General features: G+C 41.5%; 2 protein-coding genes across 3 annotated transcripts; one reads left to right on the top strand and one right to left on the bottom strand.

Annotated features, from left to right (window-relative positions):
* Nucleotides 1-1,159: 1,159 nt before the first annotated feature.
* hsd20b2 (hydroxysteroid (20-beta) dehydrogenase 2) lies at nt 1,160-8,012 on the top strand. The gene is given in 11 exon segments (XM_086057450.1): nt 1,160-1,442; nt 1,690-1,736; nt 1,866-1,941; nt 2,052-2,162; nt 3,233-3,300; nt 3,401-3,445; nt 3,532-3,566; nt 3,653-3,734; nt 3,834-3,899; nt 4,978-5,124; nt 5,213-8,012. Coding segments are annotated over 11 exon segments (1,092 nt in total). The 3' UTR covers nt 5,345-8,012.
* Nucleotides 5,781-16,993, bottom strand: slc12a9 (solute carrier family 12 member 9). 2 transcript variants are annotated; one of them, XM_086057449.1, is made up of 15 exons: nt 16,697-16,993; nt 16,425-16,496; nt 13,583-13,807; nt 13,380-13,514; nt 13,168-13,305; nt 11,662-11,964; nt 11,477-11,584; nt 11,294-11,405; nt 11,053-11,210; nt 10,861-10,943; nt 10,653-10,777; nt 9,247-9,439; nt 8,978-9,152; nt 8,132-8,278; nt 5,781-8,063 (listed from the first exon to the last, which is right to left on the bottom strand). In XM_086057449.1, exons 3-15 carry the CDS (start codon nt 13,785-13,787, stop codon nt 7,231-7,233), a joined length of 2,715 nt encoding a protein of 904 aa, XP_085913575.1. In that variant the 5' UTR covers nt 13,788-13,807; nt 16,425-16,496; nt 16,697-16,993; the 3' UTR covers nt 5,781-7,230. The 2 variants fall into 2 exon arrangements, with proteins under 2 accessions (XP_085913575.1, XP_085913574.1); XM_086057448.1 differs by lacking the exon at nt 16,425-16,496.
* Nucleotides 16,994-17,726: the final 733 nt, after the last annotated feature.

Below are 17,726 nucleotides of genomic sequence, written 5' to 3'. Positions count from 1 at the left end.
GGGGGAAAAAAACACTGCTCTTAGATATATTTTTTTTCTAAATTGTTCAGCCCTAGCGAGAATAGGCTATGTTAAGTAAATTAGGAGCCCATGTCACATTTCATGGTATAAGACTGATATCAAATATTGTCTGTCTTTGTCCCCCATCCAGAATCGGAGCTCTACGTGAATGCCCATTTCTCTAATGATGGGAAAAAAAACACTGAAAGCTGTGACCCGGAAGTGGAAGACATTTGTTCTCCTTCTGAAATTTCCTTATTTTGCTATGATTATTTTTATTTCAAAATAATCCAATAAAAAGTGAAAATGTGTAACAAAACCCAATAGTATTGTGTTATTACGCAATCCCAACTCATTAACTGCCAGACATTTTCAGACCCTCTTTTACCCTAACGTTTGAGAAAAATAGAAATTAATTCCTGGGATTGAATGCCTGGACTGTGAACATGTAAGCTTACTCAGTCAGGAATTTTCTCAACAAACGTTATCATTCAAACATTTAATCAGGAGCATTGTCAAGCTTATCAATGTACGGACGTTGCTTCATATAAATGGGGAGGACTGTCTCTACTGATGTGAACTTGGCAGATTGTAAACTGGTACAATTGTATCCCACACCACACACATTCACTACCTTGCATTGGAAACACGTTTTAGACGCAGAGTATCGGCATTAAAAACAGAGCTTGACTTTGTGCAGTGTAATATTCTTCATTTTGTGAATGACTGCCAGGCAGTCGTCTGGCTGTCGGATAAAGCGGTACAGGAAATGGATGCATGTACGTATTGTTAATGAGGTAAACGAAACGTCTGCTCCAATCTGCTGTGATTAGATTGGCAGTGTGTAGACGTGAACTTCAGCGGCTCAATTTGATGATGTCATTGTGATGTAGGCACGGTTATCTCTTACATGGGCTTTTTCACAACAAATGTTCAGCACGGTGATTACAAAATGTGGAGATGCATCATGGGAAAGGAGGGACTATCCTCAACATTGACTGCTTGGCAGATTGTCAACAAATGTCGTTTGGCAAGCTCATTACAATATTTTGGGAGTTTGCAACGTTAGTTATGATGTTCCTATTTGCCTGTATGAATCTATGCGTCCAGTTTAATTGTGTGTGTTTTTTCCCCCCGATGTTTTCTGACATTAAAATTCATGCAAGGCGATGACACACATCTTAAGAGGTGGAGCAATAAGGGAGGAGCACAGGTTATCAAGGAACATAAATACTTGTTATTTGCTCTCATGTAGTGTTATAGTTGGACCACCTTTGTTGACTGTGCAAAAATGTCTTTGACTGAAGCCCTGGTCGTTATTGGTGGATTCACATTAGTTTTCTACTTCATAAAAGCAGCCTGGAAATGTTACTGCGGATTCAGAGAGTTTATTTTATCTGAGTTTTGGCAAGTGGATTTAACGGCTTACGGGCAGTGGGCAGGTAAAGTTCAAATTTTATTTTATTTTTGTTTGTAGAATGTATTTAAACTTTTAGTGTGAACATAAGTTATGAAGTAGACTGTATAATAAGTAGCCTCTCTGTTCATCTTTCTTATCTTGTAAGGTAAGAAAAATACCAAATTAGACAATGCAGTAGTTCCTTTCACTAAAATCATCACAGAAAAGGACAAAAAAATGTTGCCGGCTATGAAAAAGTCCTAAAACCTCTCTCTTAATTTCTCCCGCAGTTGTCACAGGAGCCACATCTGGCATCGGTAAAGCGTACGCCATGGAGGTGAGGCTTTGAGAATCCTGTAAAATCCCTGATGGAGAAAAAAAAAAAAAAAAAAAAAAAAAAACAGCAGTAGGCACCGATGGTTCGCATTTAATCTAATTGTGTGCATGTGTGTGTGCTTGCCTTCAGCTGGCTCAAAGAGGCCTGGATATCGTTTTAATAAGCAGATGTGATGAGAAGCTTCGACAGGTGGCCAAAGAGATCGGTGAGTAAAATAACAACAAACGGCACTAATTAGTATGTGCACGACATCCTTCAAATCATGATTATTCTCCTCATAACAAACGTAAAACCGGATTGTTTTTTCTCCCGCAGAGGGTCGGTATGGTCGAAAGACTCACACCATCCGAGTGGACTTCACACACGGTCATAATATTTACCCGCTTATAGCCAAACAACTACAAGGTCTGGAGATTGGAATTCTGGGTAAGTGGACATGCAAGTGAATGGGATGTTGATGACATAAATCTATGAAATTAGAATAATTCGAGTTGATATAACCAGACGTCGCGTGCATCTTTAACACAAAGCAGCAGTCCATTAGCGTTAACGTAGCATTAGCATTACCTGACAGACTTTAAAGTGGCCAAAATCAAGATTGAGTTTAAACAAATGTTAGGAGTGAGGAGGGGGGGACATTTCACTCCAGTGCAAAGGGGGCTTTGAGAGGTGGATGCTTGTTGCCTAGCAACACAATACTCCTGGTTCTGTTTGTGTGTGTGTGTGTGTGTGCGTGTGTGTATTGGGTAAAGGCAATAAAGAGAGAGAGAGGCAGGCTAGAGAGTAAACAACAATTCAAATATTGTATTTAAGTACAGCAGGCATGTGATTATATATATATATATATGTGTGATTATATATAGACATATATATATATAATCACATATATATATATATATATATCTTATTTGACTATATTTGGTGGAAGTTGGTAAAATAACCATTATTAGTATTATTGCAAGCAGACTTTTCCCATATAAATTTGTGGTTCAACAACTAATTGTGATTCCCCCATCAATAAGACCACTGTGATTTAATATGTCATGTATTTTTAACAAACACAAGGATTGAATTAATGTATATCACAATAAAACAAAAAAAATCCTGATTTATTATCCATACATTCTTTGGTGTTATAGTTTAGCATTACGCTAAAATAAAGGCAAATGAACCATTAATTAATATGAAATAATATACTTCAATTAGCCTCATTGATTAAACATTTTGACATGCAGTCTTTTAAGCGTTTCACTACACTTTTTTACATAATTCTACCAAACAAGTGAAGTCAACAAATCATAAATTATTACAGATTACGACCATAATGCAAACTAACCTGTGGCTTTATCACTTGAACTTTTCATGTTTCAAACAATGATTTGTAAACCTACATATCTGCCCAAATAAATATGTAAAATAAAAAAGAGCCTATACTGACTGACTGAAATGAAGCAGAAAATGAATGTTAAATGTGCTTGTTAATATCTGCTCCACAGTTAACAATGTGGCGATGTCCTGCTCTGACGATTTTGCCTCATTTCTCGAAATTGCCGATGCTGAACAGGTCTGTTTTTAATGCGTTTACACTCTACTGTTACACATGGATCATCTCTCAGTTGTTGTTGACACCCAGTTTCTCTCCCCCGCATGTTTGTCGTCACCAGAAAATCACAGAGGTTCTCGACTGTAACACGCTGTCTGTTGCTCAAGTAAGATCGTGTGATGATAAAACAAGTCATGTTGGTCTTTTCTGCACTTTACAGTAGTAGGTCTCTTGTTTTTCCTCTTCTTCCAGACCACAAGATTAGTTCTGCCCGGCATGCTTGAACGGTATGCTAATGATGGTGTCACACGTTTAAGAGAATTTACTCCTGGATTACTAATCGTTTTATGGTTGCCTCTCATGCCCACTGCAGAAGAACAGGATTGATCATCAATATCTCCTCGCAAATGGGAATCCATCCACAGCCTCTGCTGGCACTTTACTCTGCCACCAAGGTACAGTGCATTGTTGTTCAGGTGTGCTATCAACTTTCACCTTTGCGTCTTTGTTTCACTCTTTCAAGCTCATCTGTGATTTGCTTTTTTTCATTGCAGGCGTTTGTGGTGTATTTCTCTCAATGTCTGCATGCTGAGTACAAGGCGGAAGGGATTACCGTACAGGTAAACAAAGTGACACTCAATTCTTAAAAAAAAGGGGAAAAAAACCTTGAAAATCGCATTGACTTGCAGAACAGCGCTCCTTAGACTTCCTAAACATTAATGTTGGAAAACTCATTGTACAATAAACTACAATAGACCAATACATAATGTGAATAGTAAAAATCTGCCAATAATGTGGGGAACAATTTGGAGGAAGCAAAAAATTCTGTTTGATTTTACCAAAATTGGCATGCCGATTCCAAAATTGCAGCCATTTTTTTTTTCCCTCGCACATCACGTTTTTTTCTCCACAGCAAAATTCTACTGATTTGCTGTAGTAAGTTTATGTTTGGACTCATCCCCATCTACGTGGCAACTTGTTTGTTTGTCGAGTCAAAATTGAGACAGTGCGGTGAGAGGTGTGTGCAGCTCCCAGTAGGTCATCGATATCTACAAACAGGAAGCTAGCATAGTAAGAATTCAAATGATTAGTGCTGGCTTTTCTCTTAACCTTGTGACCATGGACATACCGTTGTAATTTCATTTTATGATTTTTTTTTTTGTTTTAGTTTTCAAAGTTACTCTCATCTTGATTTATTCAAATACATACCCATTTATTTCATATTTTGTAAGAAAATGGGCTCACTTGATGTTAAAGAGAAAAACTGAGATCAGTTTTGGATTCCACCGCCCCCACCTCACCCCCACGTCAAAATTAGTTTAAAACAGCTGTCAGACCTAACTCATCAAACATTGGGTTCCCCACTGTAATTGACCCAAAAAGGTTTATAATTGCTTGTCTATAATAATTGATGCCACAAAATGGTGGCCAAGCACAACTTATGTCTAAATGAAGCTCTTCAACTCATTTCAACATACAGTACTTCTTTTGCACCAAGATTCCACGAGGCAGCGGTAATGCACAACGTTTGTCTAAATGTAGCTCTTCAACTTCAATATAATTCCTTGGCACATAAATGCCACAAGAGGGCGCCAGATAAATACTTGCGAACGGGTGAATGAATCCGTGAGTAGAGAACAAGCAGGGGAACTTCTATAAGATTGAAGTAGATAATAGAAACTCATCTTACTTCCACAGTGCGTCGTTCCCTTCCTGGTGTCCACCAACATGAACAAAATGAAAAGCGGCGGCAACGTGAAGAGTGCTGCAGCTTTCGCTCGAGAGGCCTTGAACACAGTCGGTTACTCCAGCTACACCAGCGGCTGTCTGCTGCATGCACTGCAGGTCAGCATCATCATCATCATCATCATCATCATCATCATCACTAACACACAATGACCTCCGAAAAAAAACACCCATTTTTGTCTTTCAGAGCTTTGCTATCAGCGTACTCATGCCCGACTGTCTGCGTATGTCCTCGTTCCTCGTGGCGAAGCTGCACGGCGCAGCACAACAGAGAAAAGTCCAAAGAGGAATGTGCAAGGGGGTTCATACAGATTTGTAAAGGAATAATCAATGCACTCTTGTCTGCACTTTACAGTGGATGAAACCATATGTAGCTGTTTTGGTAGGGTCACTGACTAGTGGGTGTAATCATTAACACACACATTTTATTGGCAACGGGGGGTCTGATTAATCTTCTGGGTATACTGTTCTTCATCACAGTATTCAGTATAAACAATAAGCGGGTTGCATTAATAAGGAGTATTTTTATATTTAAGTAATCAAAGTTCTTTTCCAGTAGTGCATTGTTTACACTTTGATGAGGGTGAATGTCTTTTCTATCAAAAGCACATGCAAAAGCATCTTTTTTTTTTTTCTTTTTTCAGATTGTTTTTTTATGGGGGACACATTTTGTAGGGATTTGGAAAGCATTGATTTGAAGAGTTGTCTAAACTATTGTCAATAACAATCCTGTAATTACAAAGACAGACTGTATGTACTGTATGGCGACAATATTTTATTACATTTAAGCAAAGGTTACTGTACACACATACACTCACTGGCCACAGCATCAACTAATGAGATCCACCTTAGGAGCTTTATCAGAAAATCTGCCTGGACAAAATTAAATCTCAGTCTTGATGGACAATAAGTTCATTTTTGTAGTTGCAGTTTTAATACTTTCAATATGTCAATCATTACCGTCACGACGTGGGAAAAATATTACCTTACCAAGTGAAGGCTGACATTTTGATAAAGCTCTTGTGTTTGATCATCTTAGATTGTGCAGTGTGCCTCACTTTTGGTATTTTGTGACAAACACCAACTTGGTCTCCAGTAAAGACTTTAACGTAGACACGAGATGACTTTTGCCATCAACTGCTACAAAAACAACATGGGAGGGAAGCAAAGCTGAGTCACGTTAGCGGCTTTTTTTTTTTTTTTTTTTGAGGCAATTTCCTGTTTGTAGTGAGGTAACATGCAGTGGTAAACACAACTGAAAACACACCAAGAAATTGTATTAACTACTTTGTAGAGGTGATACAATAACTGAGTAACTTTGCACTTCGTTTTACAATCTTGACCTAATTTGGTCCTGGTCTTATATAAGTCTGGGTGAGAATGTTTTGTGCCACCCAAGCAAAACCCTGCAAACAAAATATCCACCGGAACACAACCAGAGTTGTCCTCCATTCGTGTGTAAATATTGAAAATGTTCCCCTCATTTGAGGTTACATTGATGAATTCAATCAATTCAACTGCAAAAATATGACGTTGCATAAGTTGGTCCTTCAAAAAAATAAATACATTAAAATAGACAATGGACTATTATAATATTGTCTTTTAAATACCACAAAATTCTGAACGACAACCTTGAAAATGTAACTTTATATTTGGATAATAAAAGGACCCCTATTGGTCAAAATTGTGATTTTGTTTTTAAAGGCTCTTTAACGCAGTCGACCTGAATGGTCAGCAGACTGCAGACTACAAGTTAGGCCAGTAAACATTGTATTAATCACCAAAGCCGTTCAAGTGCATGAAAGTAGGAACACATCCTACAAGAATGTGAAACAATCAAGTGTGTATTTACACTTGGCAGACAGTAACACACAGTTTAGAATGTACATGTCGTGTCCTACACTCACCAGACACCCCGTTAGATGGACCTGCACCTCTAAGTACTGCATCCCCCCCAAAAATCTAAATGAAACAGTATGTTTACAACATCCGGAATAAGCATATTGTTAAATGTGAAATAATCAAACGCTCTGTGAAAAGTGAGCATTATTATTTTGTAAAGGCTGAATTTTTAATCCATCGCTTGTATTGGACCTCATTCGGTGTATCTAATGAAGTGTCTGTTGAGTGTTAAGCTTTGTTGAACCATTGCATCCGCATGTAACAAGTGCTTCTATACGCAGTGCATGAGCAGCCAGGAAAGACTTAAAGACCCGTGTACGTCACCGGGGTGACGCCATGGATGAGGAGCGTAGGCCCCAAGCCGCTGGTCACCGCTTGCAGCTGGGCCAAGTACGTCTGGGAATGGCTGTGATGAGCGGGCGGCCGTGGCAAATACAGGAAGCGAACGGCAGCCTGAGAACTGTGTTCCATCAACATGTAGTTCACCGCAGACAGGAAGTGGTCAGAGAGGGCGTGGCTCTGCTCCTCAATACCCGTCTCGGTGTGGTGCTGCACCACCGAGTCCCACGGGACGATCTTGATGGACGCTCGGATCCGAAGCTTCTTCAGCAACTCTCGGAAGGTCTCTTCGTTTACCACCCAGCCCTGGTCGCTGGACTCGGTCTCCACGTTTAGGAAGATCCTCATTCTGGCGTGGCGCCACTTACTGGACATGTTGAGCACGCAGGCCATCTGCAGCAAAAAGAGGCTGCACACGTCCTGATAATCTCGACAGCCCGGCTGCAGCAGGTTGAGGGGCCACACGTCGATGGTCCGCTCCGAGCCGTCCACTTTGCTCTGCTTCCCCTCTCCCTCCAAGTGGAAAAAATACCGTCCCAGGCACACGTTCTTGTTCATTTTGATGGCGTCGGAAATGATCCCCACGTACTCTTCGGGGGAGAGCCAGCGAGGGCTCTCGACGTGACGGACGGGAGGGAAATGGGCCTGTAATGAAGGCAGGTCAACCCCGAAATTATACTCGCCTTCTGTGCCTTGTCCTGCGGATGTGCCACAAAAGGCGGTATCTTGGAGGAAGAAGTCCTCGGGGGTGCAGCTGTCATAGAAACCCAAGATCAGAGTGTTGGGTTTCATGCCGCCTTGAAGAGAAACAAAAACATTGCGGGGTGATTACTAAAATCCAGGATGCTTGTCCATCTTCTCTTACCGAGGCCCGTGATGCGTAGAAGATGCTGCGTTCCTTGTCGGACGGACGGCGAGAGCGTCAGGTCTACGAAGGCCTTCACGCCGAGCTTGTCGACTAAGCTCAGCCAGAAGTTGTATTGCTGCTGCACGGGGTCTGATGGCAGGGAATCTAAAACACAGAGTAAATATTCATCAGCACAGAGGCTGATGAAAAATGTCCAGGGCGGACAGAGCTGAACATCTGTGTTCACAACTACCACTGGCCGCCACCAGGGGGCGTGACCATGGGACATGAAAGAACGATTGTGCTGCACAATAAATGGAAATGTCTGAATTTTGATCAAATCATTTAAAATCATTACTGTTTGTGAACATAATTTGTGAATGACATCACTGACACATTAAAAAATCATCAAAAAAGTTGTTTTACTTTTTTTGGCCCAATAAAGCATGGTGCTCTAGGAGGACTTTTTTTGCAGTCATATTTATTACTTCCTGTTTAGTGAAATCATCTGCTTTCAATAATATATCACAAGGTTTCATTTGCTTCTTTCCAGCAGGGAGTGAGTTCAAACCAAGTATAGTTGGAGAGTCAAAGAGTGGAGGAAGTAGCAGCTTCAGCATGTCGAAATACACAATGTACATAGGACGAGGTAACCATAGAAAGAAAACGGGAAGTCAATGAACGATAGGCCGTTGTGCACGCTCTTACGCTATATGAGAGTCATTTGAGTCTTCAAGTCATTGTGATTGCCGACTTGCATTTGCGTCGTATGTGGGTGCGCGCGCATGGCAGGCGCGGCTGTTCACGGAAAAGATAAGAATCGCTTAATGCTGTTAGCTGCCGATGTCCCACGAGGAGCATTACCCAGATCTCCCAGCTGTACGTGGCCCAGCACATACAGTCCTCCCTTTTTCAGCTGGTTGACGAACAGGATGAGCTGGCAGGAAGAGCGCGGATTGGCCACCATCAGCAACACCTGTGGCCTCCAGAACTTCACGTGGTCCTTCCTCACATCCAGCATCAGTAGATACTTGCGCACCTAAAAATATAAATAAATAAATAAATAAAATTTTTAAAAAAAACAACAGAGAGTGAGAAACTGAAGAGTGAAGTGCGATGCACATGCATGTCACCTGATGGAAGATGAGGGCCTGGCTGATGTAGCCCCAGCTGCTGGTGGGTGAGCGGTAGTGGAGGAAAAGGAGCAGGAGCAACAGGAGCACGATGCTGCCCGACGAGTAGACGGGGTTAATGACGAACATCATGACTAAGCAGCTTAGGATGCCCAGCAGACATGTGTGCCATGAGAAAAATTGGAAGGTTGGCCTGTAAAACACAGAAACAGAAAGCGCTTGAGTGAAAATAAATGCTTGATATGCAACCGCCATGAACGTGTCTTTTTTTTTTTTTCTCTCCTGTGGGTCCATTTCTGCTGTTATTTTTAGGTCCACAAAATTGTGTTTCTGGCCATGGCCCCTTTCACGGAGGACGTGGAAACCTTCCAAAGTCGTATCGTTTACTGACCCAAAAATGGCCCAAAAAGTCCCACTTTTGCCAAGTCTATTTATAGTCATGGTCCATCAATAACCAGGGGGCAACGCCGAAGGCCCTTTTCCAATTAGGTGGGTTACAAAACCTCCTTAACCCACATCGCAGGCCCACGTCAGACACCAAAATGGCATAAAACAGCAGATGCATTTTTAGCCCTTCTCTAGATAGCGACATGCCTCAATTTCATGTTTTCATATTGATGCAGTCGCGGCCACAGTAGCCCATCATCACAGAGTGTTAAGAAACCTTCCCAACCACCACCAGGCTATTCAATTTCACTTTTGGAGGGGGTCTATCTATTCTCAAGCTATTTTTCCAGGTCAGCAGCTGTCACAAATATAATGGTAATGGCGCACGACACCGCTGCAGCGCGGAGAGCCTTGAAACCTCGCAGAGCTACACCGGGGAACGAGGCAAACGTGGCAAATAAAAAAAATACATTTGCCATGGTTAATTTTGGCGACCGCCTTCCGCAATCAGGTCGGGCAAGAAACCTCCTTGACGCACACCCGGGTCAATTTTCAGTCTTGTGCTGGTACACAGCTGTTGTAGAAATGAAAAAGCGTCACTTTCCCCTTATTTTATCTGTAAGGGCTTTAGAACCAGAGGGAACTTGGTTTGAGTTCTGCTGCTGCTAACCCCGCCCCCCCCAAAAAAAGTCAACTAGTTTCTGGAGAGATGCTCATCTGCGTCCTCCTGACTACTGCTGCCCTTGAGCAAGGAATAAATGTAAGCAGTGGGGCAAAACAGTGCACTAGTTGACATCTGCATGCTATTAATACTAATATGAGTACAGTAAAATTTCAAATTAAAAGACAGCGGGGTCAGGACATTTTCCAAACACACACACGAGACAATGGTTTGAGATCTTGTAATTTAAAGCGTGGGAATATAAAAACAATATTGTACATAATGCGTGCAACATTATTACAGTATTGTGATAAATGACAGACTGGTTAGAACCTTCCGTGCAGCCTACAGTCAGTACCTGAAATTTGGCGCCGACGCCCACTCAAGAGCCAAACAAGCCAGGTCAACAGCTGCGTAGGCAAGCAAGTAGAAAACAGTCACCAAGCTGGCAACAGCATTGAGCTGGCCTGCAAACACCACACACTGTAACGCAAAAGCAAGTTAAGACAATGTGTGACTCTGCAAAAAAAAAAAAACACAGTAAACACCACAGAGGGCTCGCTAACCTGTGCTAGCCCCCACGTATAAAGCACTGCCATCCACGGGTTCCCCGAGCTTGTGGTGATAGTAGCAGGCGCTAATGGCAAACCTGTGAAAAAAAATAAATAAATAATCTGCTTTGAAAAAAAAAAAAAAAAAAAAAAAAAAGGAGCTGGGACAAAAATGGTGCTGCTTGTCTTGGGGAGATGAAATAGTACCAAAGAGATGGTCCACAGCAAGAGCATGCAGTATACGGGATGCGCCTATCATGGAGCACATTGCAGCAAACAGAGCACCGCAGTATATCCCGATGGTCACAAACGGTGGCCAAATATTAATCCGCTGGAGGAAACCATAATCCTGAATCAAAAGAGTTCTAGAGACAAAACATCATCATTAACACCAGCAATGCTTTATTGCAGTGGAGGGGGAAAAAAAAGCTTCATTTCAGTTTCCCACCTGTCACAAGTGGCACTGACCAAAACGAAGAATAGGACGTAGACGATGAAGGTGTAAATGACGGCCACGATGGTTCCTTTGGGGATGGACACGCTTGGAGTTTCCAGGTCCCCTTCAGTGACAAGAACGATCATTGGCGCGGAGAGTTTTAATCCTTAGTAGCAGTCGTGGATCACCCCTAACCTGACATGTTGGCTCCAGCCATGATTCCGGTGCAGCTGGTGAACATAACAGCGAACACGGTGGCGAACGACATGACCGTGTTGGTGCTGTAGTCCAAAGCGTAGCCAGCTGCAGGGCGAAAAAAGTCACGCCTACATTGAGACGGTCAACATTTCCAAAACGGTGCAGCGCATTCAAAGACTCACAGGCCAGGTTGTTCTTCAGCGTGGTCACGTTAAAGCCTGTGTAGCTGGCGTTGTAACGCAGGGTCTGATTGCCAGGACCCGTGTGAGTGATGACGAAATCCAGAGGTTTCACGGCCACGGAACTGATGAAGACGGACAGCAGCGAGACAGTGACCAGCAGCAGGATGCCGAAGGCCATCCGGGAGTAGATGTGGGCGCCCACCAGACACACCAGCAGACAAAGCAGCAGGACCACCGACGAGTAGAGCACAGTGCACCAGTAGCCTTGAGGGAGCACGCGCATGCCCTCGGACATGGACGTTTCTGAAAGAAAAAACAAGAGCAAACCGAATCTTCATGGAGATGTGCGTTTTTCTTACAAAGGCTCAAGACGAGGAATTTGATCGTATTTTGTTAACGAGGTGATTTGGTGGACTCGCTAGGTCCTGATTGATGTAATGGAAAAGTAATCAAATTAGCCACTTGGCAGACACCGGTTTTTAGTTTTGCAAAGTGAAACAGATTAAGCGGGGAAAGGTTCAAGCTTGGTTCAGGAGCATTTTGAGCAAAATGACGTTCATGTCGACTCAACAATCAATGAGCAATAGTCACTTTATTTTGTGGGTATTTTGATCTGTGAAGGGGTTTCGTGCAGATCTTTCTCTTTCGTTCTGTAACCTCCTTTGGTTTGAACAAGGTAGTCAAATTGATAAGAGAATTGATGGAAATTAAGATACCGCATGCCTACGCTGAGAATTTCCTTCCGTAAAAATGTGCTTTCATATATTATTTAAAAAAAAAAAAAAAGATAACACTAAATCGATTGATGTTAAGATTCGTCAACTGGAATCCAACCTTTTGCTGCCACTGACAAATGTTATTTGTCAAGTTTACAAAGTGACAAGTGACAAACAGATCCCTGTAGATGGCGGCATCTACTTCTTTTTAGATCAGCACAGCTTTTGAGTTGAAGATAAAGATATGAAGATATGAAAGAGCAAAATGCTTTGGGAGTCAGAGAAATTTCGGCACCTCCGACTCAAACAGAGGATGTAAATGTACTGTTGACACAGATCATGGAGTGAATGGCGAAGACTATGTAAAAAAGCCGCAATCAAGCCATGTCTTCAGTCAGCAACGCTCATGGCACATTTCTTAGTTGTGAATCTGTGAATAAATAAAAAATTTTTGCCATCAAAATCTTGTTTTATAGTTTCAGATGTCACAAAATCAAGAAAATTAGCATCAAAGTCACTGTTCTGCGTGACATGTTTTTCACAAAAAGCTTGTTTATTGGTCAGAAACTGCTAAAAAATAACTTTTTGGATGCTTGGTCAATATTGTCAAAGGACTTTGGGTCTTGGAAGATAAGTGAAAATGCTTTCAAATGGATGTCAATAAGGAGAACTCTGCTTTAAAATAGCAGGCAATGCATGAGTTGATGTTTCAGATAATTCAAAATTAACACACAGCATCTGAATGTGAAACTATAATCCTACTCGCAAAAAAAAATAAAAATAAACTTACCAGCATCCACGCCAAAGACATCAAGAATAGCCTCCACCAGACCAAGGACGTATTCTCCACACGCAAACACTTTTGCTAAGAAGAACATCAAACCAATACTTCCTCCGAACTCAGGGCCCAGCGATCGACTGATCATGTCTGATGAGTGGAGTCGGGGATGTTGTAACACAAGATCGGCCCAAAAATACAATTTTCCAAAGGGGGAAGGATACAGTAAGCGCCGCCTCCCTGTATGGCCCCGTTGGTGGAAATTGCGCAGATAGCTAGGATGGTAAGCATTATGATGATGTAGGCAACAATCACCATCAGAAGGCCTTGGAGCAGCCCCGCGTGGCCAACAACAAAACCTACAAGATGAGCTCAAGTAAACCAAAATTCATGCAAATATCTTGCCTTGTCTTCAAACATCGCTCACCTGTTCTCAGAAACAAAATGATGCTGAACATGGAGAGGATGGTCGGCACCATCACGCCGAAAAATGTGTTCAGCTTTCGAGGCTCTTTACTTGGCATCCCAGCGGTGGGGTCAGGAGACGTGTCCACTACGCTGCCGCATGTCGCCACCGCCATGGTGAGACCGCGCACCCCTGAAGTGATGAGGCGGGTGCGTTCGTTTGACATGGCCGCCTGCTCAGTTTGCCCTGCGGAACAGAAATCAGTCACGTGAAAATCACAATCAAATGATGAATTCGTTAATCATGGTCAACTCGAAGCAATCGACCAGGGTGCAGTACTCGGCCGTAACCAGCAGAGGCGATGCAGATTCAGTCTCAGCAAGTTTGGGGTCAAAAGATGAATAACATGGGGAAGGTGAGTTATTGAAGTTTGCAGTCAGAATCACTGACGGAAGCCCGCTTAAAATCAGAGGCGGACCGGCTTATAGGCGGGTACTAGGATTTAGCAAAAAGTGATCTAGTTTCCTTCAAGTCAACGACCCACAGCTTGTCACATGTTCACAGCTTCCTGAAAATGAGACTCAACGACGTCAAAGTGGCGTTACATTATAACCACTCCATGACTTATTATTTTTGATTAGGGTCATCTGAGCATCTTCAAATGCAGCAAATGTACTTTTAACAGGACTTTTATACAACCAAATGTCCATGCCTTCAACCAGTCACAAGTCATACGCAGTATTTTGTTGAAGAAAATTCATAACAGCCTGTCACAACAGTCACCTGATTAAAAAATGTAGACATTTGACCGGTCATGTTACTTGTACACAATCAATGTGACACACATTTTCTTATTAGTTTCAGCCTGCGTGGACAGCAGAAACTATTTCTTTACATAAAGCGCAGCGAAGTTCAAACAATGGCACAGTAGCAGGAATCCTCAGCGTGTGATGTTTGTGACGCGCCGCACTTAATGAAAGCTGCTCACACCTCAGTTTGGTATTTGGAGCCGGATGACTCACAGCTCCGTGTCTCATTTGACATTAAATTCGTACAAAAAGAGCTGAGCAGCATGTCTTTCTTCCTTCTTTTTTTTTTTTTTTTTGGGACCCACTGGAAGTTTCTTCTTTTCCAATTGCTCAAGCAGCAACTGGAACGACATAAGACATGCTGGAAATGAAACTTTTCTTCTATCTGAGATTTTGACATCATTCAAATAGCAAAGCAGGCCTGGATTTAGCCTCTCCTGATTTGTTCCACATACTGTTGGGGGATAATACCTACTGTTTCCCCTTAGCAGGATGTTTATTGCTATGGCTTGGTCCATCAACACTCATAAAATCATATACCGGTACATTATTTATAAAAGTGCCTTATAAAGATAAAGAACATGAATTTCAACTACCTGAAAACAAAAAATCTCTTGTTGTGACTGTTGGACATCAACTGAAAAGATACAATAGCCATTCTGTTCTGGTCTTCAAACTAACTAACTACTGTAACTATTGGCGATTTAGAAGACTATGTATAGGTAGTTACACAGGCCTCAGCAGTATATGATTGTATAAGAATAGGGTCCAATACAAGGTAAAAAAAAAAAAAAAATTTGAAAAATAATAATAATAATTTGTTTTGAATGACACTGTTAAATTGGCATTTATTTTTTAATTATTGTGGTGGTATTGAATTGAACAGCATCATATTGAGGGGTGTTTTTGTATATATTTTGGTTTGTATGTATAGATGCATGCATATATGTATGTACGTACATTCATGAGTAGTGAATGCTTCCCAGGCAGTATTCAAAAAAAGACAGACAAAAAAAAATATATATATATATATATATATATATATTTTGGTAGTAATAATGTTATATAGCACAATCCATCATATACTGTAGAGTAGATCAGGGGATCTCATTTTTTTGGGGTCCATTAAGGGGGAGTAATTCCTCCAAAGACTGTCCTCATAATCCCAAGACCGAATAAACATAACCATGTGCATCCCAAATGACACCGGAATTGTTTTAATGAAAATATTCCTTACCTTTTTCATAGAAAAGAAATTAGCCAAACAATAACAGTCACTATCACAATATGTTGGCATTGTTCCCACAAATGATCTGGTCGCCATATTTAACGCATTTTACAATCATTAACATACAAACAACACAAGGAGAATCCTTTTTCACATTATGTTCCAAATGACAAAAAAGGAATCTGGTGGAAGGCAATCATGAAGACAATCATGCTGAACACTGCCAAAGACATAGTGCCCATTTTAACGTTGAAAAAGCAGAGATTTAAGGACTTGTTGGAAACTTTTGACCAGAAGTAGGAGTTTCCAGGATGGAAACATTTTTCTTAGGTCGCCTTGCCTCACATGGACAACTCTAAATGAGAAAAGAGCATAACAGACAAAGAAATGATGTGCACATGTAGGGCTGCCAAGTCACAATCATATCTTTGCTCTTAGTGGCCTAAAGCTAAAGAAGAGTAATTGGTTTAGTATCTTTAATTTATTGGCACACCGGTCTCCATATGGTTGTGCAATTTTATCTTTATGATATGACATAATAATGTATTGCTTAATCTTTTATGGACCCAGAATTGAGAACCACTAATGTGGGTGTGTGCTTAAGGAGGTGGCAAGTTAAACCGCAGCCACAGAAGTTAGAAAGCCATAGAAAACATGTTATATTAGGCTATAGCTGGCTTCACGCACAGTAGTTACTGATATTGATCTGTAACAGTTTAAATGGTTGGTATTGTTGCTGATGCTGAAAATAAAGGATGCCGCCCATTACAGATGTTGATGCAAACCGCCTGGAAACATCTAAAGGGGGCATCTGGTGCTCCCTTACCTTAGTTTGCAGCGCGTCCAAGTAAACAGTCGGTTCTGTCACATTTACGCAGAATGGCGGCGGGTCTGGACGCTGAAAAGTTTACATTTTTAAGAGGCATCGAGAAAATTAAAAGCCTCTTGCCAGTGCTGTTTTGGAGTCAGGAAGCGAAAGCAGCAAACGGCGTAAAAAACACACCAAAAAATGCACCATCGAAATGAATAAACGTACATTTGGATTCATGCAAGCGAGTAGTGACATGCTTCATTCCCAGCCAGGACTCTCAGACTTACCACGACCGTTCCTAGACAAACAGTGGCCCACTTCCTCCTTGTAAAGCTCCTTGTTTTGCGTTTGATGTCCGCCTTACGTCCACTTGGTGCTGGCTGTTGTCGTCCCGGGCCGGAGGTCGGCACCGAGCTGAGAGCTGGGGCCTGTGGAGGAAGATGTCCAATAACAACACGGCGGCATGACACGCCTCGTCCTGCGATTAATGCTCGGAACTGTCATGGGACAGCGGAAAAAGAGACCATGTGACTGATTTAAAGCTTGGGGACGCCTCCAATTTTTTGAAGCCTCCAAACAAGAGCGATGCTACTTTTCGACATTATCCACGCCCCTTTACGTCACTACCCGGAACACACATGCAAACTTGAGATCGATCATTCATTTGGTCATATCATTTATTCACTCAGTCATTCATTTATTTATGTTTATTAATTTATTTTTACACATTCTAAAAGTTCATACAATATTACGTAGGAGTAAAGTTGAACATGTTCTCCGAGGTAGTAGTGTATGTGCACACCAGGGGGTGATGTTGTAAAACCCAGATTGCTACGGGCCACATCATTAGGGACACTTGCATTCTCTCATGCAAACTGTAGTCAAAATATGGCTCGCGGGTTGTAAAGGGACCGCTCTGGTCTTGGCCCACTTCGCATTTACTGTCGAGACACTGTAATATTATTCAGATTGGTTGATTAAAATGTTATTGTTCATTTCTTTTGTAATGATTGTTCTCATTAAAATAATTCTCAAATCAACTTAATTAGTACATCGTAAACTGTAACAAAGTGCTGCACATAAAACCTAAAACGCAATAATGACAACAACAATAATAGATACTTTTTGTGAATTGTTTTGCTAAATGTTGTGCCATGATTTTTTTTGCCTGACGTGAAATATGTGCCTTGACTCAATAACTGTTGAAAAAACACTGGTTTAACACACCTAGATGTAAATACAATGAAATAAAAGCTGGACATCTGAACTTCTTCTGAACTTTTGTCTCATATTCATCTTTTGATTGGAAACACAATA

This window comes from Filicampus tigris, chromosome 17, assembly GCF_054856515.1.
Source record: "Filicampus tigris isolate MCC_2025a chromosome 17, RoL_Ftig_1.0, whole genome shotgun sequence".
NCBI lineage: Eukaryota > Metazoa > Chordata > Actinopteri > Syngnathiformes > Syngnathidae > Filicampus > Filicampus tigris.
This window is presented reverse-complemented; position numbering and strand designations above follow the sequence as displayed.

Bases quoted from the DNA above. Each gene is read 5' to 3' on its own strand.
- slc12a9 (XM_086057449.1), bottom strand. From the start codon at position 13,787: ATGTCAAACGAACGCACCCGCCTCATCACTTCAGGGGTGCGCGGTCTC. The intron at 10,944-11,052 runs GTACTATTTCAT...TTTTTTTCACAG, and splicing joins TGCTGTGGACCATCTCTTTG to GTTTGCCATTAGCGCCTGCT. The intron at 10,778-10,860 runs GTTAGCGAGCCC...TTTGCGTTACAG, and splicing joins ATACGTGGGGGCTAGCACAG to TGTGTGGTGTTTGCAGGCCA.